Source organism: Salvelinus namaycush, chromosome 23, assembly GCF_016432855.1.
Source record: "Salvelinus namaycush isolate Seneca chromosome 23, SaNama_1.0, whole genome shotgun sequence".
Taxonomy (NCBI): Eukaryota; Metazoa; Chordata; class Actinopteri; order Salmoniformes; family Salmonidae; genus Salvelinus; species Salvelinus namaycush.
The window spans coordinates 35696383-35721480 of record NC_052329.1 but is presented as its reverse complement, the minus strand read 5'-3'; the positions used below and the strand labels follow the sequence as shown (position 1 = coordinate 35721480).

Genomic DNA, 25098 nt, shown 5'->3' with positions numbered 1-25098 from the left:
CTGAACAACCTCCTGGTACAGGACGGCATGTATTAGAAAACAGGGAAAGATTTCTCAAGTGGAGACCCAGTCTCTGAGACAACACTAGTAAAGACTCTACAGCTGAATCTGTGGATTAGACGTTTCCTTTCAAATGTGGTTCAGCATGAGAACGCCAAAGGTTTGAGTGTATGGGTCAAGGAGAGTCATTTGGCTTTTCCCAGGAAGCGTGGGGGTTTGTCAGGGTTAAAATGCTGCCAACCTTTTCCCCCTCCCCCTTTATTCCCCCCCTTTTCTCTCTTTGCCTGTTGGCAGGCGGACTGACGATCCCCTGTCCCCTCGCATCCCGGTTAGAGGTGTCAGGCGGTATAGCGCGCGGCTCCAGAAAAAGCCTCTGAAAAGCAGCCTTCTCCTCTCGCACCTGCCAGGAAGAGGAGGCGTCGGGGGGGCTGAAGGCTGGGATCGCACGTGCGGCTCATGGGCGACCCTGGTCTGGGCTGCCTCTCATAGGTCTCTCTGTGTTTAGACTAAAGACATAATCAGCAGGACTATAATTATGCAGAGGAGAGCATCTGACTCAACTAACAAAATGCATAGGACACCATTCCTACTTCGTTCATTCCCCTTCTCTCTCCTCCTTTTTCCACAGATATTTTTACTCTTTCTCTCTCTCGTCTGATTTATGGGAGCAGTATCCTCTTTCAGTCTTTTTGGGGGGTGTTTGTGTGGTTCCAACAGCAGGGTGAGAAAATAGCAATTAGCTATCAGCAAAACAACAATTAGCAATGTCTTTAGTGACTAACGGGACCAAGGTTTCACCCGTCTTTACTAATGTAGTGGAGCTGAGGCTGCTGCTCTAGGAGTGACATGAAAAACTCACTGACGGTAAAGAATCCCCATTCAACACTGATGTCATTATCATTCATCAAACCCCTATGACGTTGGATGGCTATGATTTCAACTGCCCCAAAATAATTTCTTTTATAAACAGCCTCACCAATTCATGCCGGGCAAACATTAGGTTGATTTACTGTTTACATATATCTCCGTAAATAAAAATACATCGTAAATCACCATATACTGTATTTTTGGTTAGCGAGTTAATAAATAAAAACGGTCTCAAATGATCATCTAGAGTGTGTCATGCAAGAGAAGAACAAGACCCCAGAATATAGACGCCACCCATCATCAGAAGCAGGTCAAGGGTTATAAAACCCATCAAGATCTCATCACAAGCCCTGTCAGGGCTCCAGCAGCCATGTGACAATGGGTCCGGCTGTCTCATGACGTGGCTGGACACCAACTGTACTGACCCCAGCCAACACACCCACAGCCCTGCTCCCCTGCCCTGTTGCCCCCTAATGAGACCCCTCTGCCAGGTCACAGTTAATTAGCGCGCCCCGATCTGCCGCAATTAAAGTGAGAGTGCAGATTGTGTGTTGAAGGGGCCGTTCCAGCTAATGGCTTTGGGGAAATGAACCACAGAGAGGGGGTGAGGATATAGGGGGTTGGGGCGGGGCGGCCTTGGGGTGTGAAGGGGGGAGCTTTTCACTGGGGATTAGAGATAATGGAGGGACAGGGGGCGGAGCTAGAGGCAGCTGTGGAACCTGGTCTTTTTTTTTAGGGGGGAGATGGGGGTTACCGGGGGCGAGTGGGCGAGTGGGAGGGGGCACAGGGGGGCAGCTTTGTCCCCATGTAAGAGATTGGGTCTGGAAAGAAGGGGGGAAAATCCACTACCGGGGCGGCTCTCTTTTTCAATGAACCTCTTTGTCAGCGCTCACCTTCCATTTTAAAAGGAATGCAACCTCCACACAAAGCATGTCTCCATTGTCAGGCAGTAAAAGTGCAGCACGCTCCTTTAAGACCCTCCATTTCTTCCCCCTGAGAGTTGCGGCATACACTCTCTTTCCCTCAGACAGAGTCTCCACCCACGGCAAGGACATTAGGAGATTTAGACCTTTGCTTCTAACCTCGTTCAGCAACGAGGGACGTCTCCATGGCAACCATAAATGCTAAGTGTCATTGTTGTGAGTGTACAATCACAGGAGAGTGTACTCAGAGCCCCAACCCTGCTATTGGGTGTCTGCGCGGCAGAGAAACCAGGCAATCCAGTTGGAGCACAGATGGCTCGATTTGCATGTAAAGATCTTGTATTTTTCACACTTTCTCCCTTTGAATATCTGTGCTTGTACAGTAGCATAAAGCCAGCGACCATAAGCATGATTAAAAGCTCACAAAATTGACTCTATAACTTAATACTTGAAAGTAATGCATCACCTATAACAACCACGATAGACCCAACCAACGTAAATGATCAAAACCACAATGTTATCGAATCCAAAAAGGCTTTGAAACAATCCAGTTCTCTTATCGAGGTAGGACTTCAATAAAAGTAAAAGGTCAATCTGACATTGTTGTGTTTTTGCTTCCCATCCTTTCCGCAGGCGCACAGAAACGACTGCAGCGCTGTTCGCTACCCATTGGTTCCCTGAATCTGTGGCCCCCTCGATCTGAGTCGAACACGGAGAGCCGTGGATGAGCTGCGCAGCCGCAGTCCCACTTCACTCTCCTCTCCTCTAGCAGAGACACAAGGCCCGAAGTGACAGACATCTTCCTCTTCCTGCTACACCTGCTGAGGCGGGGAGAGGAGAGGAGGGGGGAGGGAGAAAGGGAGGGGAGAGGGCGCCGTTGCTTGGGGAGCTGTCACTTTGATTCCGATCACCAAGGCAACAAGGTGTGCAGTGCAGTCCCACAAAATCCCGCTTTGTTTTAGGAGACAGGGTAGAATACGAGGGGCGTGTTGTCTCCTGCTTTGTACCTCGAGAACACTGTACACACGTATACACACACAAGCATGCATGTGCACCAGTGGAGGCTGCTGAGGGGAGGACGGTTCATAATAATGGCTGGAAAGGAGCAAATGGAATGGCAACAAACACCTGGAAACCGTGTGATGGATGTATTTGATGCCATTCCACAAATTCTGCTCCAGCCATTACCACGAGCCTGTCGTCCCAAATGAAGGTGCCACCAACCTCCTGTGATGCGAAAACAGGAAGTCTCTCTCTCTCTCTCTCTCTCTCTCTCTCTCTCTCTCTCTCTCCCTCTCTCTCTCTCTCTCTCTCTCTCTCTCAGCTCTCTAACATCCCACAATGCAGCTCATTTCAGATCACAAAACAAGTCAATTGTGGTGGTGATTCAGACGTCTCAGTGGGTGGGGCTGTGCTTTGTGACAACATGTTTCAGGAGAGAACATGTCAACTCTTTTCTCCACTCTCTAACTCGACTCTGTTGTTGAAGCCAGAACGTCTGTTGTCTCCTACACTGTCACTCATGGCGTGTTCCACAGTAACGTTTTTCCCCCCTCTTTTTGTCTGAAGAGGCAAGCCTTGTTGCTTAGCCAAGCAAGCCTGAATAAAGACCGCGCATTTTTGTGATGAGCTCGCAGAAAATATGCAGCTGATGACAAGATGTGAAGAGAGAGTCAGGCGGTTGTCTGATAGCCATCAACTATATTCTGCTGGCTTCAGCAGGGTGGTACACAACAACAAGATATATTGTGATTATATCAAATCATACTCATGGCATTGACAAGACATGGAGAGGGAGTTGCATTATTTCATTAACTGCTAGGATAGTACAATGAGCTAGAAAGCCTGGGTTTGTATCTCCTTAGACAGCATATTTCAGTGGAGGCTGGTGGGAGGAGCTATAGGAGGCCAGGCTCTTCGTTATGGCTGGAATGGAATCAATGGAACGGAGTCCAACGTGGTTTTCATACGTTTTGATCTGTTTCATACCCGCTCCATTTATTCCATTTCAGCCATTACAACGAGCCCATCCTCCTATAGCTCCTCCCACCAGCCTCCACTGGTAGAATTACTGTAGCTGTCAAACTTATACAACACACCCACACATGTGGTCAAGCTAGCAACCAAACAAATGCATAACATGCTAAAACTGATCAAACTATAGGCCAGTGCCTGCACACACACCACACACCACACACAGTGTGACATGAACCTCTTGAGGCAGATGGGAGACCAACTCGCTTCCCCCACCCTTGAGGGGCTGAGCGGTCACAATGGCAAAGAGTCTATTGTCATTAAGAGTGGCCCACCACTCTCTATTGTCGCTGACAGTTTGGGGCCATCATTGACCATTCAAACCACTGGATATTGCTTTCCTTCATCACTCTCCCATTCCGTTTTTCCCTCCCATTCTCTCTGCTCCCCCAATCTGTCACGTACACATTCCCACCTGTAATTAACGCACAACTCTCTCCTTCCACTTTCACCTCATCCATTCACACAGCTACTCTCTCAGAAACCTCATCCATCCACACAGCTACTCTCTCAGAAACCTCATCCATCCACACAGCTACTCTCTCAGAAACCTCATCCATTTGCACAGCTACTCTCTCAGAAACCTCATCCATCCACACAGCTACTCTCTCAGAAACCTCATCCATTCATACAGCTACTCTCTCAGAAACCTCATCCATCCGCACAGCTACTCTCTCAGAAACCTCATCCATTCATACAGCTACTCTCTCAGAAACCTCATCCATCCGCACAGCTACTCTCTCAGAAACCTCATCCATTCATACAGCTACTCTCTCAGAAACCTCATCCATTCATACAACTACTCTCTCAGAAACCTCATCCATCCGCACAGCTACTCTATCAGAAACCTCATCCATTCATACAGCTACTCTCTCAGAAACCTCATCCATTCATACAGCTACTCTCTCAGAAACAAAAGACCCGTAGCCATAATTTCTTTACTTGTTCCTTCAACCATAGAAATGAATATGCCTGCATCAACCCCCTCTAACAAACAGGCTCTAGCGTTGATTAGTTCTATGTAGGTCTGGGCCTCTTTAGGTCAGGCAGTAGCAGTTGTTGCATAGTCCCAGAGAGGAGACAGCACAGCTGGGGCAGAGCTTTGTCATGCCAGCACAAAGGAAGGATTGAGGTGGGCTATTTTCGACTCCCTTCGTACATAATCAGCCTGTAACAAAAGCCCCCGTCCCTCTCTGTCAGCCAGCCCGGCTACAGCCAATCACAGGACAGCTCTGGCCTGTCTGCTGTGCCAGCAACCACAGAGGTGTATTCTGATTGGTTGCCAGGTCTGATGATGTTGTGATTGGCAGGTGTCCTGTGGCGTGAGATTCACTGGGTCAGATATCCCCAATGTAGACACAGAAGAGGAACCTGTTCAAAGATTCTTAAAAGAAAGTAAGATAATGACTGGATTCACTGTCCCCTGCATTCTTTTACTGGAGAGAATATTGTTGCAGGACTTTTTTTTAACCATGTTTCATGACATACAATTTCAGCTGGAGATGATGCACCCGTTTGGTTTTTATTCAAGCATTTTTAAGAAAACATTGCTATTTTTTGACTCTATGGTGTGATTTATCAGACTGACTGGCTGTGGTGGCGCAGGGGGAGTCTGGGGGGGATATGAGTAACCGTGTGATAAAACTCAGCGGGCGGAAAAAGATTACTGCCTCTCTACCCTTAACCTTTCCCTGCACACTTAGCCACAGTTCTCATTTCCAGAAGTAAACACAGACTTAGGCCTGTTAGATCAATGGAGGTTATGCAGGGAATGGATTATCTGGGGTTGTTTGATAGTGAGAGTGTAGGGGGTTGATGACAATCATATTTCACCATGCAGGCAGCAGGCTGGCAGGATGCTCCCACTCCCGGCACAATTGATCTGTGGGATATATTGATGGAGGCCGGTCCCAGTGAGCTCTTTTATTATATCTGATTAAAAAGCTGGAGCACATGGAACCGACGAAGGTACACCACCTCAGAGACTGAAGACAGCAGGGAGAGAGAGAGTGAGTGAGAGGGATGCAAAATGGGATAGCTGCAAAGGGTCGGAGGGAAGAGGAGAGGAATGCATCTGGGTATATACGTCTGCAGGTAGCTACAATGTCCTGCACTCCGCTATGGATGTGGCTCTTAGATTGATTAGCCATGCCTTTCTTGGCTGGGCAGGGTGATTGATGTGGCCTGATGCAGGCAGTGGCAGAGGTGAGTGAAGCCTCTGGGTTAGTTACACAAGGCTGCTGGGTGATGGAGTGGACCTGGAAGCGTACAGAATGTCCAGCAGTCTATCTCGCCAAACTGACTACATCACAAACATAGCTGTCATATACAGTCAAGCAAGGCCACCTTGATAATGCCAGAAAACCATTCAAATCAAAACAATAACCCAGTGAAGATAATGTGGATGATGAGGCTGATAAGTAGTAGTTTAATCCTCCTCATTATAATCCTCCCTGTGCTCCTGTGTGTGCTGCCCGCCTGTGACGTGACAGCCCCATGGTGGCATGGTAGACCGTGCAGTGATCGCTCAGGCACTGACTGGCACCGAGGAATTATTCAGCCAGTGGGCCGTTTGTTGGCGTTCACGGTGACGTCACACATGATGGAAAACAAAACAAAGCCAGTGGGATTAAGGGGACCTCCTCTGCCCCCACGGTGACGCTGGACACCCTGTCACCAGCCTGTGATCCCTCACTGGGACTACTGCGACTACTGCTGTTACTACTGGCGACACTGTCACTACTGCTGCTCAACAAAGACCCTCCACATACTAGGCTGACATGCACACACGCACTGAATACAACTAGGTAGCATTGACTCAACATCAGCCAAGTGCTGTGGAGTTCATGATATTGTATTAAAATGAAGATGTGTGTATTGCTATTAAAGTGTATTGCTATTAAAATGAGAATTGTTGCTTTTAAAGCTGCACCAGTGGAGGCTGCGGAGGGGAGAACGGCTCATCATAATGGCTGGAACGGCGCAAATGGAACGGCATCAAACCATGTATTTGATACCATTCCACCTATTCCGCTCCAGCCATTACCACGAGCCCGTCCTCCCCAACTAAGGTGCCACCAACCTCTTGTGAGCTGTACATGTATGCCAATGGCATAATGTTGGCAGTGGTGGATATGGGAGAATTTTCTATGTTTTCTAAAGGTAATCAATGACAGAAATCATTAACAGTTCAAGGCAAAACTATCTCAACCCAATGAAACTGGCCTGTCTCTAGGTGTGAGTTCACCGAGTTTAACATTAAAATACAGTCAAAATAGTGGTATCCTTCCACCACTAGCCTTAAAATGCCCCTTCCCATATCTAACTACTCCCCTGAACAGCATCACTTCCTAGAATAAAACTACAGCCTGGAACATGGCTGACCAGAAGTGAAAAGAGAGAGGGCAATCTAGAGAATGACAACATAACTTCATATCAACAGTGAAGCTCTCGGTTAAGCGGCATGGCACATCAAACTATGCATTCATCCCAATATTTCTGACATTCGGTCAGAATCAACATCAATAATTGTATTTAGATTACATACTGAATTAACTGAATAACTGAATTAAACCACAGACGGTAATAAAGATTCATCTAGAAAATAGACCGTAAATGAAAACAAACACAAAACTCATTTCACCCAAACGTGTTGGATATCGAATATTGCGGGTTTTCATCCTTCAGTCAAAAAGCTTAGAGCCTAAGCGGCTTAGAAGGGCGAAATCAGTAATGTTGATAATGCCTGGGTGGGGGGGTGGGGGGGGGGGGGCAGCGGGAAGGGCTGTGGGGTTTGGCAAGGTATTAAATACTGAAAACCGAAATCATGGCAGAGGATTAAGACGAAGCTTCAATATGGTGCCACGCTCCAGCGATAGGGAGGGACAGAGAAGCTGGAGGGAAAGATCAGTGAGCGGTTGGTTGGGACAAGCTAAACGTGAAGGGAATCAACATTGAGGAACAAACAACAAGACGGGGGGGGACTGTCTCTCACTTCAAGGGAGAGTTCTTTATTCTTCCACCATCATCACCTTTGAACCCCATTAAATCGTCCCTGTGGGGACTTCATACCGGGAGGGCATCCTGAGGGATGGGTGTCATAGGTGGACAACGGCAAACGATTTGTAGGTGGATTCATAGGTCAAAGACATAAAGGCTGTGGTCTTTATGAACCATGTGTCAATAAGCATTTTACTGTAATGTATCTCCCAAATTTGCACCATTCTCTTGACCTACTTACGGTCTCTGGAGACAGCTTCCAAAAACTGGAGAGGTGACCCAGAACAAGTAAGCTCATCACCTGGATGATAATTGGACTGGAAAACACCTAGCTATCTTCTTGTATTCCTTAGTCGGCAGCTAACATATGAAAGTGAACAAGCATATAGCGCCTTGGGGCTCTTTGCCATTTAATAGTTTTTAATTTTTAATTTTAATTTAACCTTTATTTAACTAGGCAAGTCAGTTAAGAACAAATTCCTATTTACAATGACGGCCAAACCCAGACAACGCTGAGCCAATTGTGCGCCACCCTATGGGACTCACAATCACGGCCAGTTGTGATACAGCCTGGAATCGAACCAGGGTGTTTGTAGTGATGCCTCAAGCACTGAGATGCATTGCCTTATACCGCTGTGCCACTCAGGAGCCTATCTGAAGGCATGAAATGAGAAATGTTGACATTGACTTTCTTAATCAGTTTCCAGCATTTCTCAAACGTCAATATCACATACAGCATGAGTGGGAAAAGCCTGACTAACCTGTACCCCCGCACATTGACTCGGTACCGGCACTCCCTGTATATAGCCTCATCCCTGTATATAGCCTCGTTATTGTTATTCGATTGAATTACTTAAAAAAAAATGTTTTACTTTAGTTTATTTAGTAAATATTTTCTTAACTCTATTTCTTGAACTGCATTGTTGGTTAAGGGCTTGTAAGTAAGCATTTCACGGTAAAGGTCAACACCTGTTGTATTCGGCGCATGTGACAAATAATATTTGATTTGATTTGATCAGTTCCAATTGCGCTCCGGGTGCGATGGCTAATGTCTTAATATCTTTGTTCTGCTTGTGATCCCCAAAGAAAGAGTAATGGATGACCTGAGTGGCTGCAGCATCCTTAACCTTCTCTCCCTATAGGCCCAGACACCTGCAGGTATGAGCAAAGACGCTGTCATAGAGAGATCTTTTTTCTAATTTACGTTTTTTCAGCCCTTGTAAAATGGAGCAGCGCGCCTCCACTCTGTCGACGCAAGGTTGCAGTAATATATGGCCGCTACTTTCCAGTAAACATTGCAGCGGCCTATATTTGGAAGGGGCTGTATCTAATAAATCTTGGCTTCTATAATAATGAATGTTGCCTGTCTCGGCCCAATACTGCTGTGGCCAACTAATTGGTTGGGAATGAAATGCTGGTGAGGCACTATCCCAGGGTGAATTGAGGGAGCGCGTCTTGTGCGGTGGGACAGAGTCTCAAGCACTACACAGCCATTCCTTCTGACTTGATTCAACTTTTTTCATCATTCCCCACGGCACCCACTACGCCCAGCGCCTCCCTCCGTGCCCCCCTCCGAGACGGGACATCGCAGCAGGTGGACCTTTTGATTTGTCACCCAGGAAGAGCCGCCCGGTGCTCATTTGCATACAGATGCCTCCTTCAGTGCAGAGGAAGGACCCCCCCCTGCACTCCTCCAAGACGACAGAAAGGGGCCCTTACAGCCATCTCTTTCTTTAGCCCCCTTTCACTCTCTTCCTCCCTCTTTCTGTGGTCCTTTTCACTCTCTATCTCAACGAGGCCGCTCTCAACATAAGATCGCTAGTTACTGCCAATTCCAATAAGGGAGGAGTGTTGGGGGTGGTCGGGGTCTCGCATCTTGCATCTGCTCTAGCTGGCTGGAGTACGGGGTCTTGAGTCCCAGGGAGAGGAGATACAATAGAGATGGCCTGTTCTGTTGACATGGCTAGCATTAGAAGGATGTACAGGGAATTAGAATGCTCTTCTAACAAGGAGCCCAACATCTGAAACTGATTCTACCTTCCCCCATTTCACATGTCCAGACAAGAATCCCATTGAGTGCGATAGAGATATAACATGTACAGTGATTGGTTCATCTCATCATTTCAATGTATTCCTTCCTGTCTATGATGTTCAGAGCAAATTCTCATCGAGCACACAAGCTGCTTCACTGACAGCCTGGGCGCACAGCTGAGGCGCATCTCATGTGTCTAGCCGTGCAAAATGTAGCGTCATGAGGGAATTAAGAGTTTAGGCAAATACAATTCCACCTTTAATTAACCCTAATCCTGTATCTGTGGTGAACTTGACTCTGTGTTCGATCCACGGCTGCATGAAACCTGAGCCCCCGACAGAGGCCATGTCTGTTACCCAGTGGAATCAGGTTCCAGACACAACACGTCTGGGAAAAGGGAAGCATCTTTGAGAGGCAGAGGTCAGAAAATAAATGAATATAGGACACTCCGGAAATAAGCTTATTTACTGTATATTGAAAGATCTCTAAAATACAGCGTCATTGATTGAAATATAGCAGTGGTCAACGAGCACTCACCAGGGTAAAAGTCTTTGGATTTGGACAGCTTGATGGTGGCGCCGGTCTCTTTCTGCAGCTGGACGATGGTCTGTCCGCCCTTGCCGATGATGGAGCCGGCCGCATAGCTGGGGATCAGAACCTTCAGGAAGTACTCACCTTCCTCTGCAGGCAGGAAACAGAAAAAGTAAGTAAGAATATACTACACTCAGGTGATCCATTTACCTGTAGTAAAATCATACAGCCACTATCATCCATCTCTGTTTTGCACCCTCTTTCTCCCCCTCAACCTATCCATTAATCTTTCAGGCATCCTGAAACTCCACAGAAAATCATCTAAGGGAATGATTAGATTATCATTCCATAACAACTATCCTCTTTCTAGGCATTTACAGCTGTAAATCATTTCACGAATTGTTTTAATCTAATTTTCACAGAAGAACCTACTCTTCGTCATCCTCTTGGCAGACCGTTATTAATAAAGGTCTATGGGATTTGTTAAATCTAATCGAATAGATGTAATGCTTTTGGAAACACAGTCACACATTGCATAACCATATTCCCATATATACACCATCTACTGCTACAGTCTGGTTTCCATAAATGTTCCTTACACTTTGGCCAGTTTCAAAACTAGTGTATACATAACAGAGAAAACTTTGACATTGCTCTCAGCTCCTGTTCTTCCGCCCACCCTTCTTGGATATAGGACAAAACATGAAGGCACACAGGCTACTGTAGTAGGAACACAACTGAAACATCAAAAGCTTGAAGACATGAAGGCGTTGCTTCAAAGCTGGCAGATGGGGGTTTAGCAGCAGAGAGGAAACAAAGCCCCCCCCCCCGGAACAAAAGTACCTTTGTTTTGTAGGGCGATAGCTACCTGCTGAAGCGTCCACATGCTTCCCATCCAAAACAGTTCAGAACAGTTCCTACATATATTATAATAACATTGTGACATTTTTGTTCATTTTGGCATTTGGGATTTTTTTTTTTTGCTGTTCGTTCACACAACATTCTTTCTCGAGGCAAGCCGAAGTTCAAAAGCCGAAGTCTACGCCCCTTTGTCGGTGATTGGTCAACAATAGGGATTCTTCAATGAAGGGTTTGTTGCCATTCAACGATAGACTCGTTTTCAAGCACATTTTTTCACTTGAGAAATACTGCACCAAACATTCTAGTTAGATGTAAAATTGCGCAACTAAGATCTCCTTGGCAAAAATGTCCAAATTAATGACAGATTTCTTGAATTCGGACTATTTTGAGGAAGTGTTTTACTGGCTACAGCATCTCAAGAAGCATCTCTAGTTTTTCAAGCAAAGGTCTTTTCAAGCGGTCGAGCACACTTGCATACCTAGGCGCCAGCTGAACTGAAGCATGTGGATGCCTTAAGCCACCAACCAGCTGTAGCCTCTTCCCTGACTGAGACTTTAAGGTCTATAGCCTCTTCCCTGACTGAGACTTTAAGGTCTATAGCCTCTTCCTCGACTGAGACTTTAAGGTCTATAGCCTCTTCCCTGACTGAGCCTTTAAGGTCTATAGCCTCTTCCCTGGCTGAGACTTTAAGGTCTCTATAGCCTCTTCCTCGACTGAGACTTTAAGGTCTATAGCCTCTTCCCTGACTGAGCCTTTAAGGTCTATAGCCTCTTCCTCGACTGAGACTTTAAGGTCTCTATAGCCTCTTCCTCGACTGAGACTTTAAGGTCTCTATAGCCTCTTCCCTGACTGAGACTTTAAGGTCTATAGCCTCTTCCTCGACTGAGACTTTAAGGTCTCTATAGCCTCTTCCTCGACTGAGACTTTAAGGTCTCTATAGCCTCTTCCCTGACTGAGACTTTAAGGTCTATAGCCTCTTCCCTGACTGAGACTTTAAGGTCTATAGCCTCTTCCCTGACTGAGACTTTAAGGTCTATAGCCTCTTCCCTGACTGAGACTTTAAGGTCTATAGCCTCTTCCCTGACTGAGACTTTAAGGTCTCCATAGCCTCTTCCCTGACTGAGCCTTTATGGTCTATAGCCTCTTCCTTGACGTAGATTTTAACCCTCAAACTACCGACTGGGGACATTCTGACTCCATAGGCATACTTTTGATCATAGTCCAAAGGTGGTTTTATTCAATTCTTAATTTTTTTCGCCTAAAATTATACTTTCTGTACCACGTATTGTATGACCGTGTACAAAACCAAAACTACCTTATTTTTGTGAATATAAAAATCTGCCATTGGTATACCAAGTCTGCCAATGGTCTAAATACTTGATAGAACTGCAATACAGAACTCCGATATGTTCTGAATCTCTGTGTATTCTCCGAAAAGTCATTATTCTAGGGCAGGGCCCACCAACCCTGTTCCTGGAGAGTTACCGTCCTGTAGGTTTTCGCATCAACACAAATGTAGCACACCTGATTCTAATTATGAGCTAGTAGATAAGATGAATCGAGTTAGTTACAACTGGTATTGGAATGAAAACCTCCAGGTGGGTAGCTCTCCAGGAACAGGGTTGGAGATCCCTGTTCTAGGGAAAATCTAAAAAACGATTTATTTGAATCCAGGTTTCTCCAGAGACATAATATTAAGCTGAGCAGCTCAAGACCCTGGTTCACCTGGAGAAGATTGACCCCAAGACCCCTAACATGTAAGAAGGGGTGTGTTATAAAGAGCCTCTGTTGGCTGTCATGGACAAAGTTTTTATTTTATTTAGGTGGGGGGGGACCTGTTGAAGTGATCTTAACCTGAGATATGGATATGGAGCACCTTATGTACTTGCCTATGTTCATAACTGGTTATAACTAGGTATGACCGTGTACAAAATCAAAATTACCTTAGATATATGCTTAGTTGCAGTCAAAATAGCTCATAAAAGTATGTCAGTGGTATCAATCAGTGGTATGTCAGTGGTATCAGTGGACCACTATTGTTTTCACTATATATTTTACCTCTTGGGGATGTTATTCGAAAACATAATGTTAACTTTCACTGCTATGCGGATGACACACAGCTGTACATTTCAATGAAACATGGTGAAGCCCCAAAATTGCCCTCGCTAGAAGCCTGTGTTTCAGACATAAGGAAGTGGATGGCTGAAAACTTTCTACTTTTAAACTCGGACAAAACAGAGATGCTTGTTCTAGGTCCCAAGAAACAAAGAGATCTTCTGTTAAATCTGACAATTCATCTTGATGGTTGTAAAGTCGTCTCAAATAAAACTGTGAAGGACCTCGGCGTTACTCTTGACCCTGATCTCTCTTTTGACGAACATATCAAGACTGTTTCAAGGACAGCTTTTTTCCATCTACGTAACATTGCAAAAATCAGAAATTTTCTGTCCAAAAATGATGCAGAAAAATTAATCCATGCATTTGTTACTTCTAGGTTAGACTACTGCAATGCTCTACTTTCCGGCTACCCGGATAAAGCACTAAATAAACTTCAGTTAGTGCTAAATACGGCTGCTAGAATCCTGACTAGAACCAAGAAATTTGATCATATTACTCCAGTGCTAGCTTCCCTACACTGGCTTCCTGTTAAGGCAAGGGCTGATTTCAAGATTTTACTGTTAACCTATAAAGCGTTACATGGGCTTGCTCCTACCTATCTTTCCGAGTTGGTCCTGCCGTACATACCAATACGTACGCTACGGTCACAAGACGCAGGCCTCCTAATTGTCCCTAGAATTTCTAAGCAAACAGCGGGAGGCAGGGCTTTCTCCTATAGATCTCCATTTTTATGGAACAGTCTGCCTACCCATGTGAGAGACGCAGACTCGGTCTCAACCTTTAAGTCTTTACTGAAGACTTATCTCTTCAGTAGGTCATATGATTGAGTGTAGTCTGGCCCAGGAGTGTGAAGGTGAACGGAAAGGCTCTGGAGCAACGAACCGCCCTTGCTGTCTCTGCCTGGCCGGTTCCCCTCTCTCCACTGGGATTCTCTGCCTCTAACCCTATTACAGGGGCTGAGTCACTGGCTTACTGGTGCTCTTTCATGCCGTCCCGAGGAGGGGTGCGTCACTTGAGTGGGTTGAGTTACTGACGTGATCTTCCTGTCTGGGTTGGCGCCCCCCCTTGGTTTGTGCTGTGGTGGAGACCTTTGTGGGCTATACTCGGCCTTGTCTCAGGATTGTAAGTTGGTGGTTGAGGATATCCCTCTAGTGGTGCGGGGGCTGTGCTTTGGCAAAGTGGGTGGGGTTATATCCTTCCTGTTTGGCCCTGTCCGGGGGTTTCTTCGGATGGGGCCACAGTGTCTCCTGACCGCTCCTGTCTCAGCCTCCAGTATTTATGCTGCAGTAGTTTATGTGTTGGGGGGCTAGGGTCAGTTGGTTATACCTGGAGTACTTCTCCTGTCTTATCCAGTGTCCTGTGTGAATTTAAGTATGCTCTCTCTAATTCTCTCGTTCTCTCTTTCTCTCTGAGAACCTGAGCCCTAGGACCATACGTCAGGACTACCGGGCATGCTGACACCTTGCTGTCCCCAGTCCGCCTGGCCTTGCTGCTATTCCAGTTTCAACTGTTCTGCCTGCGGTTACGAAACCCCTACCTGTCCCAGACCTGCTGTTTTCAACTCTTAATGATCGGCTATGAAAAGCCAACTGAGATTTATTCCTGATTTATTATTTGACCATGCTTGTCATTTATGAACATTTTGAAAATCTTGGCTCTCTCTAATTTTCTCCTTCTCTCTTTCTTTCTCTCGGAGGACCTGAGCGCTAGGACCATACGTCGGGACTACCGGCCGTGGTGACTCCTTGCTGTCCCCAGTCCGCCTGGCCTTGCTGCTATTCCAGTTTCAACTGTTCTGCCTACGGTTATGGAACCCCTACCTGTCCCAGACCTGCTGTTTTCAACTCTTAATCATCGGCTATGAAAAGCCAACTGAGATTTATTCCTGATTATTATTTGACCATGCTTGTCATTTATGAACATTTTGAAAATCTTGGCTCTCTCTAATTTTCTCCTTCTCTCTTTCTTTCTCTCGGAGGACCTGGGCCCTAGGACCATGCGTCGGGACTGCCGCCCGTGGTGACTCCTTGCTGTCCCCAGTCCGCCTGGCCTTGCTGCTATTCCAGTTTCAGCTGTTCTGCCTGCGGTTATGGAACCGCCACCTGTCCCAGACCTGTTGTTTTTCAACTCTTAATGATCAGCTATGAAAAGCCAACTGAAAATTATTCATGATTATTATCTGACCATGCTTGTCACTTATGAACATTTTTGAACATCTTGGCATAGTTCTGTTATAATCTCCACCCGGCACAGCCAGAAGAGGACTGGCCACCCCTCATAGCCTGGTTCCTCTCTAGGTTTCTTCCTAGGTTTTGGCCTTTCTAGGGAGTTTTTCCTAGCCACCGTGCTTCTACACCTGCATTACTAGCTGTTTGGGGTTTTAGGCTGGGTTTCTGTACAGCACTTCGAGATATTAGCTGATGTACGAAGGGCTATATAAAATAAAATTGATTGATTGATTGATATCAATGCTTGGTAGAATTGTAATGCAGAAACCAGTTAGCTCCCCTCTGAATGTATATATAGGGAAAGGTGATACCTAGTCAGTTGTACAACTGAATGCATTCAACTGAATGTGTCTTCCACATTTAACCCAGCCCCTCTGAATCAGAGCAGTGCGGAGGGCTGCCTTAATCGACATCCACGTCTTCGGCGCCCAAAGAACAGTGGGTTAACTGCCTTGCTCAGGGGTAGAACGACAGATTTTTACCTTGTCAGCTCGGGGATACAATCCAGCAACCTTTCGGTTACTGGCCCAACGCTCCTACCCGCCAGGCTACCTGCCGGGTGTAGCCTGGCGGTGCTGTATTGTATATAGTGTTGTATTGGTGTGTACTCTCCGAAAAATAGTTATTCTACAGAAAATGTTATATAAATACCAGAATTCATTTAATACCCTCCAATATTCTATATGTGCAACTTGTTATGGTATTTTGGTTGCTATAACATTTGTTTTGAAGTGACTTTAAGGATTTGGGTATGCTTTTTTAAGCATCCTGCCATAGACCCTACCACTCCCATTGTTTCACTAGCAGTGATGCTAATGCTGGCTGTGGGGTACGTAAATAAAGCAAACTAAGCCATATGTCTCTCAGGATCAATGAGTGAATTCCTTTTTGTCACAAGAATGTAGCATATTTCAAATTTTGGTGTACTGCCCCTTTCAATGACAGACATTTTTACCACAAATATGACACAATTAATATTTACATAACTGAATGATATTACAATCAAATTATGGTAAATCAGCTTTTTAGTGTTAATGAGGATGTGTATAAGGATTTTTGTCTTATTTTCGTTTGACAGAATATGCTTATTAACCGTAGCTAAAATCGTAGCTAAAATAACAGTCTGTTTATATTTTATTTTTTATTATCTGATAACATTACATGTCTAATGATGTTTTGAAAATAATTAAGCTGACCCAAGGTGGTAATTCACGTATGTAAAAAATGTTGGTAGTTTGAGGGTTAAGGTGAAAATGTATCCCAGTGTCTCAACCAATCGCCTGGGTCCTCTCCTCCTCTCCTAATATTCCACCACAATTAATCCAGGTTGCCTCCCCCAAGGCGGCAGATAGAAATAGGATTATTATTAAGAGGGCATGGTTTTGTGTCACTTCACGACACACATGCACTGTTGATGGAACAAGGTACAATACCTGTTCTATACTAATGCAACAGCAATCAATCCACTGTGCAAGATGTGGAGAAGGGGGTGGGGGGTCATGAGTTATGACACCGATTATAATGATGGCTACCCTCACACTTTGACTTGAGATGCAATAAAATAGCGACACCTCTTACATGTGTATTGATGACTTCCTAGCATGTATTCAGGAGTGTCTCGTATTTCTAACCAAGAACACTGAGTACCTCATAGAGTGTTGGTGACGGTGATGGTGAGAGGGGTGCAGGCAGGCAGACAGAATAGGTTTTGGTCTGGCTGGGGGAATCATCAGCTAATTGAGAGAGTTCATTATCTTTCATCGAAAAACTCACTGGTCCTGCTATAATCTCATTAATCGATGCACCCCCACTTGTTGTGTTTTGTGTGTGCGTGCGTGTGTGCAGAGAGTCTGTGTTTGTTAGAAATAGTGTTTCTAAGCACTGCTTTTCTCCTCGACATGCTCCAAATCATAAAATTGCACCATTGGCACCGTCTGGGACCTGGTCTGTTGAACCCACCCAAGGGCGATGGAGAGAGAGTGCTTTACACAAGGAGGAAATACGATACTTTCCATTCTAACTGGGAGTAAGGTCATAGCGATGAAATCATACATTGAACTGGGACGGACCTTTGTGTTTTAAAGCAAGTTATAGCATTGTTTTCTCCCGCACAGCACTGCCTGACAGTGAGCCTGCCTGCGCTGAGTATAAGAAGCAGCAGAACTGCCTGTGTTCTGCATTGACCCAGATTCCAAATAAAGCCAAGACTGACCTCATTTTGATTGGGGTAGGTCTACTTTTAACCAGCCTCAATTAATAAGGGAATTGATAAGTAATATCAAACACAAACGGGTTCTGCTGCTGCACATGAACCCTGATACACACTACACAACACATGTAGACACACACAAATACAACAAATACACAGACAGACAGGTGGACATAGATACATACTGTATATCCATGTAAACATCTCATAAACAGTAAACACACACCTTTCATACACAGTGGGTCACTTTTATACATGACAATTATGTTCCAATTGTCTCTGTTTTTAATCATTTTTTTATACAGATCTGACTGTATCATGGCGAGTCCCAGTCGTTCAGATGATAATCCTGCATGCAGCCCTTACTAATCAAGCATGATGACCGTGCACAGTTGCTCGGCTACTCCTGTCTAGACAATCAGCACGCATTCCACATCGATCTCTGATAGGGAACATAAAACCACTCGCCCTAACCCGGTCAGATTTATTTCCTCGACGGTGTCAGAAAATCACCAAGGAAGGCTAGGGCAGAACATCCTTAGATTGAATTAGTACGTTTGGTGAGAAGAGGCTTTCGGCTGAACTGTTGGTTTGAAATATTTAGCTGATACGTCCCAGTGAGGACTGTGGATGGATTGATTATAAATGAGCGTGGACCTGACAGAGATGTGATCTGCCCTGAGCAGATATTAGGCATCAGGGTTGTAGTTCCTGGTCTTTGTTTTCTTTCCTCTTACACAACACAGACAGGGACAGATCCCAGCAGTTAAAGTTTCTGGAGGAACACAGTCATTTCCTCTTACTTGTCAGTGCATAAGACTTGAAGATATACTTCAGGATTTTTGCAACGAGGCCCTTTATCTACTTCCCCAGAGTCAGATAAACTTGTGGATACCATTTTTATGTCTATGCGAGCAGTTTTAAGAAAGTTGCTAACTAGTGCTAGCGCAATTGCTAACTAGCGTTAGTGCAATGAATGGAAGTCTATGGGTATCTGCTAGCACGCTAGTTAGCATTGGCTTGCGAATCTCTCACTTCCTTCTTACTGAACACAGAGACATAAACATGGTATCCACAAGTTCATCTGACTCTGGGGAAGTAGATAAAGGGCCTCATTGCCAAAATCCTGAAGTGCCCTTTTAAATGGAGGAAAATCAGTCACCTATTGTGTGTGTGTGTGTTTTTATGTCTGTTTGTGTGTGCATGCATGTACGTGCACTCGGGCTCCCGAGTGGCGCAGCAGTCTAAGGCACTGCATCTCAGTGCTAGAGGCATCACTACAGACCCTGGTTTGATTCCAGGCTGTATCACAACCAGGCCGTGATTGGGAGTCCCATAGTGCGGCGCACAATTGGTCCAGCGTCATCCCGGTTAGGGTTTGGCCGGGGTAGGCCGTCATTGTAAATAAGAATTTGTTCTTAACTGCCTAGTTAAATAAAGGTAAAATAAAAAAAAAACATTTTGCTTCCAACTCACCACTCCCTATGTGTTCTACTGGGAAAACAACAAAGTGAGCCAGCTAGGTCAGAATACATCCCGCATGTCTTACTCCTAGTATCCTTGGCATTGGATCAGTGTCATTTGTTCAAGAGTGTGCGTGTGTGTGTGTCATTATGTGTGTATGTAAGGGGTAGCTACAATAAATAATGAATAGGCATCTGACATAATAAACTAGTTGGTAAACACAGCAATCTGTTGCTAGGGGCTCCCAGGAGTCCTGGAGCCCAGAATAGGCTCCATCAGCCTGGACGGTTCAAATCTGGGGATCTGGTGTCGGGGGCTGGGTGGGCCTCTGGGCTAGGCTAAAGCATTGGGGTGTTATAAAAATGCAGTTCACTTAAGCTGGGTGAGTTTGTGTGGAGGAGCGGGGCTTAGTCTCACCCTCCACTCCTTTTGTTCAAGTTAAATCTCCACACCAGTTAGTGGACAACCACCTGTCTTGGTTCTATATGGGGCTACTCTAAGTCATGAAACCTAGAACATAAATAAGACAAAATAAAAATTATTTCACATCTGTAGCCATTCTGTTGTCGCAGGGTGTTTTCAAGGTCACCAGTGAATCTGTATGAACTTCTTGGTGGCTGTCCTCTGTTCCTTATGTAGCCAGATGCATAATGTGTTTCGGTTGGGTTTAACCAGCGTATAGTCTTTTCAAAATGTCCCCCCTTCTAGTGTCCACATTTGAGCCTTTCCGGACACGGCTACCTGAACTATGCTAATGCCCATGCTGACCGGCACTCCATCTCCAGTGTATTTGAGTGTGTGAAAGTCGCCATGCATTGTTCGTCAAGCACGGCTGTTTCGAGAGGGGGCTAGATCTTCCCCTCTGCTTCGCTCTTTTCATTGCTCTCATCCATATTCATCGTGAGACCTCTCCTCCACTCGGCAGCGGGCTGGAGGAGACAGGCGACTTCAGTGTCCAATTGTAAGCCACCATTTCGAGAGCATCAACCGCCACAAACGAAACCCCGCCCTATACAATGGGATTTTTTTTTTTTTTGACGCAGTGCTTTTAAAAATGAACAGATGATGAATAAGAAGAAGCAGCGCCCCCTTCATGTTCATGGTTATGGATGGGGATCGATGGGCAGACACGGCTGCATGCGGTTGCTGGGGGTAGGTAGTGAATGGCAGCTGGTGATTGATGAGGTGGGTGGGTAGGTGGAGAAGAGGGAGCAGTCGTGATGGGCTGAAGGAGAACCATGATTAGCATGGATGGAGAGAAAGAGAGCGCCGTGCTGCCTAGAAACGCTCAGTTGAAAAACAGCCATGCCGCAGAGAAGTGGGAGGATACGCAGTGTTTCGGCTACAACAGCCCGAGCTGACACACACTGGGTGGCTATGAGATTGGCAGGCGATAGGCCGGGACAACGCTTATATTTGCCCTTTGTTCATAGTGCTCCTTCACCATCATTGACAAATCAATTTCCAAATGTTTATGCAAAGCCTTTATAAAAAACAGCTCTGCTATCTTTTGGGCTTTTTCACTCTGTGAAAGTGTGACGCATTCTCCTCAGCACCAATGGATAGATCCGGGGGAAGGTAAGTCAGCTCAGCTCCGGAGGGGAAAGCAACACAAAACACTAGCGATGCAATCGCTAATATCAAAGGCCCTGTCCTATAGACCGATGGCTCAGTGCTCTGTATGGTATCTGCCAGATGGGGGTGGGGGGTGGGGGGGGTTGGAGAATAACTACTCGTCTGGGTCCTCATTGTCCTCGCCCCCCCCTCTCTGTTCCCCCTCCACCCTCCCCGGACTTATTCAGTCTCCTCACATCATTTGACAAGGGCATTAGAAGGCCTCCTCACCACTGTCCACTGAAGCCACTTTGGTGCCAGTCCATCCATTTACGAAATGACTTCAATATATCTTATTATAGTGGACAGAATCTTTTTATTTATAAGAGGGGAGTTGAGCTGAAGACCTATTTGAATATGTGTCCCATGGGTATGCAGTGGGAGCAAGTCAAGCATGTGGATGGTAAAAAAAAATCAAACCAAGGGAGTCAGTGATTTTTTCCCCTTGATAAGAATGTCACCTTATGTAACATATAATCATGATTTAGAGCCTCTATAGGTTACAGCACAATGCACTCTCATCCCATCTCTTCTGCAGTATGACCGAGACAGAGATGAACATTCAGAAGAGTAGACAATATTTAGAGAACATAACATTCATTGAGGTTTAAATATGTCTAATCCACGTTATCATCATTCCCAATCAATCCCCCCTTTAACAATGTCATGCAAAAGGAATGAAGGTGATCATGTCAATTACGAAATTATCAACAACCAATTTCATATACACAACATATCCAATAGATGTGCAAAGATTACAAATATGATAACCTTTTCAATTCCACAAATATGAATAGCATGGCAAAATAAGCATGGCAGTTTAACATGAAAATGGATGCTATATAAAGTATATAAAACGTAAACATATGTCTACATTCTCTGCAGATGATGTGCTTATAATCAAAGCTTCCATGAAAGTCCATATACATAAGATGCTTATGAATTGAGATACATTTAATCAGTTTAGCTCAATTAAAGATGTAGGCCAAATATATTAAATCAGATTTAGAGGTTTTCCAAAATAGTTTCAGAAAAGATTGGGTTATTGTAGTCTGCAGACTATTTTTGCCTTTCTTTAGGAACTATTCATATCACTGTCAAACTGCTATAACAATATTGTAATTTAGTAAGCGAATAGCAAAAGAAAGTAGAATAACAACAAAATCAAATGGTCTCTCTTACCATGTGCCTCAGAGTGTGATTCCTGGTGAGGGAATACAATGCCTTCAGTTTCAAAAAGGGGCTGCAGGAAGGCCACTATACAGGAAGAGGAAGCACATTGTGTGTGTGTGGCAAAACTAATGTTATCACAAATAATTATGAGGTACTGTGCTCCCCTGTAACTGGCTTCAATGTCCTGAAGTCTACAACTGGTTCTGTTTAACCACAAACAACCTGCACATGAGGCCTGTTGATGTAGGTATTGGGCTCCAATATGGACAGGCCTCTAGCTAGCCTACATACAGTATAAATGGTTGCTCTGCTATTGACACATTCAATTACTCTTCAGTATTATGATCATGAGGGTATTGTTTAGAATGGTCTCAATGGATTTTTAGTGAACAAGTTCTGAATGTTTGTGTGTAATGCAAATACTAAAACATCAAGCTATTGAAGTGGTTGCTGCTATAATGCTTTGCTACTTGTTATAAGCATGTCTGAGCATTTATAATGTGTTCTTATAAAGCGTGTATCTTTCCAGGACCTTGCTCTTTATATCACTTCTGAGAAAGTAATTCCAACTTTTAAACAAAAACAAACTGGCATTTTACTACGTGCAATCTCATTGAGTAGATGCATGTGTGTAAGTGTTTTGACCGGGCGTCTGTTGACTACAATACTCCATGGGAAAGTGTGGTAGTTACTGCACTCTAGCTGTTCTCATAATCACAGACATTTAATTTGGTCAAATGGATGAGATGTGTGTGTAGGTAATGTCTCCCAAGAGCGCTGCATGGTTTTTAGATATGTGCAGCTGAGTATCGATTCCTTTTAACAAAGCTGTCTCACTTCATTTCTTTGGCAGCGTTTGATCATCGTAATGCATTGTGGGAAATTACTTTTTGGGTCACTATGTAGCTATTTCTGGTTGTAAACAATATCATGATATTGTTATGTGTGTGGTAGGTAGGCGCACCACACTAAAATTAATATTCTAAAATATATTTTCTTTACCTTCAAAAATGTTTTGTAAGCCTATCAAAAGTCCACGAAGTCAGGATAAGTAAATATTAATGGTATAGTAATAATGACTAGAAGGTTGGAAATGCTTGGCGCATAACAGCATGTAAACAAAAACCAAATGCTGATTACCTACGGTGACATCCATGTTTGATCCAACCAGTGAATAGAATCATGATTAGAATGTATTCATTGCCCATGTAGCCTTTCTTTAATGAGAGGTGCAGTATATGGACTGCTACAATGATAATGATGAAGTATAGGCAGTGACTGCATAATAGCGGATGACAATGTTGCACTGAAATGGCGACATATACTGTAGACTCCTGTATTTGGGCTTATTACTAACGGTGTCTATGTGCATGTTATTGTCTTCTTGAGTAATTGTACGTAAAGAGACTAGAGTACCCTAGCCTATGTGCCAGCGTATCGATAATCACACGATTACCCGTCACAAAGCAAGTGATGTGAGCGCGGTCAACAATGGAATGTTTTTCAGTTATTTGTAGTTTGGAGACTGTTTCGTTATTTTGAACGTCCGCAATTTATTGTGCCCAAAACTAAAAATGGGTCAAATAAAATATGAATGAATTAACCCTTTTAGGTTCTAGATAGCACTTTTTTTTTCTAAGAGCATGAGATCTGAGGGTTCCCTCCAAATCAGCACCCTCTCACTCACCCCCTTCATTGTCTTCATTCCATCAACACAAAGGATTTTCCTTAATTTGTAAAAAGATGCAATGGAAAAAAGACTATAACAAGAGGCAATATATTGGACATGTTGCTTTATACATCACTAAATAACAATAGTTTCAGTGGTGTCGAGGAATGCTACATCAAGATGATAATCAACCTGCCATCCTTTCTCGGTGCTACCTCAGTGTGGGCATAATGATAAACTGGATTCACACATTCGAGATAATCCCCCGCATCCCCATCATTTACTTACCTCCCGTGTTTGTGCGTTTAGTGCTGCTTGCCTCAGTTGGGGTCTCTAGCGGTCTTTTACGCGAATCTGGGGGATCCGACTCCATGTGCGGCTGTTGATTGTGATGGTGAGGATTCAAGAAAACCCCGTTTTGCTGTACTGCCCCGCCGGCCATCATTTTAAAAGTAGATTGGGTGAAACTGCGTTTATCCCTTTATGCAACGTAACCAATTGAGAAAAAAAATGGTCTTTGAATAGACGAAGCGATTCAAAATCGAAAATGCCTATATTCTTGAGAATTAAATATCTTGCGCGTTATCCTCGCCCTTTCAGAGAACACCGAGATGCTACGATGAGTATGGGCTATGTGTTCTAACCGAAGAAGACGATGCTTGCGCTGCGTATGGAACGTAACCTCAACAAAAATCCAATGAACCGATAAATTATGTCCCGCTCCAGATACTATAAGCGTGTTGTAGAAAGTAGGCTAATTTAATCTTCCATTAATTTCTTCATATGTGTGTTATTTCATTCCACTGCAATAAAGCGCGTATTCATATCAAGCAATGCAGAACGACCTCCTCCTCTCTGTATTGCAGCTAGGCAATGGTCAACAAAAGAAAAGATCAAAACAAAAATATACAGACGACAGAGGTTAAATAAATAAAGGGAAAGGAAAGGTGGTGAAATACAAATATGGTCTTCTATCCGGTCCTCCTTTCGTGCATGAAGACACCCTGCAGTTCGATGTTGGAGGGCAAGAGGTGGGTTTTCAGGAGGGTCCAAAGGGGAGAGAATGCCGAGAATGGATACAAAGCTAGAGTGAGATGCGAATTGTTTGTAGTCTCTCAGGAAAGATGCTGCTATCTTGCGTTTAGAGCATCCCTTCGCTTACTGACTGTAGGAGCGCAGGGTATCGGGTGACGTCATGAGGATCAGAATAAATCCCTGTCAAATGTTGAGAAAACGAGCCGCCCCTCTCGAAACGCGATTGGATGAACTGATTTCCTCTGGCAACGGAGTATAAAATGAATGTCACATGATAAAGAAAGAGGAGGTGTCGGGGACAACTAGGTCATGGCTAGAAAGAATACAGCTTTTGTCAAATT

At 44.6% G+C, this 25098-nt stretch overlaps 1 protein-coding gene across 1 annotated transcript in view; it reads right to left on the bottom strand.

Annotated features, from left to right (window-relative positions):
• The window catches only part of LOC120018975 (RNA-binding protein Nova-1-like), a 46977-nt gene extending 22810 nt beyond the window's left edge, over window positions 1-24167 (bottom strand). Inside the window, exons 1-2 of the mRNA XM_038962183.1 lie at window positions 24011-24167; window positions 10393-10536 (exon numbers count right to left, since the gene is read on the bottom strand). Coding sequence (XP_038818111.1) covers window positions 10393-10536; window positions 24011-24167 — 301 coding nt within the window. The remainder of the gene's footprint in view (window positions 1-10392; window positions 10537-24010) is intronic.
• Between the last annotated feature and the right edge of the window lie 931 nt (window positions 24168-25098).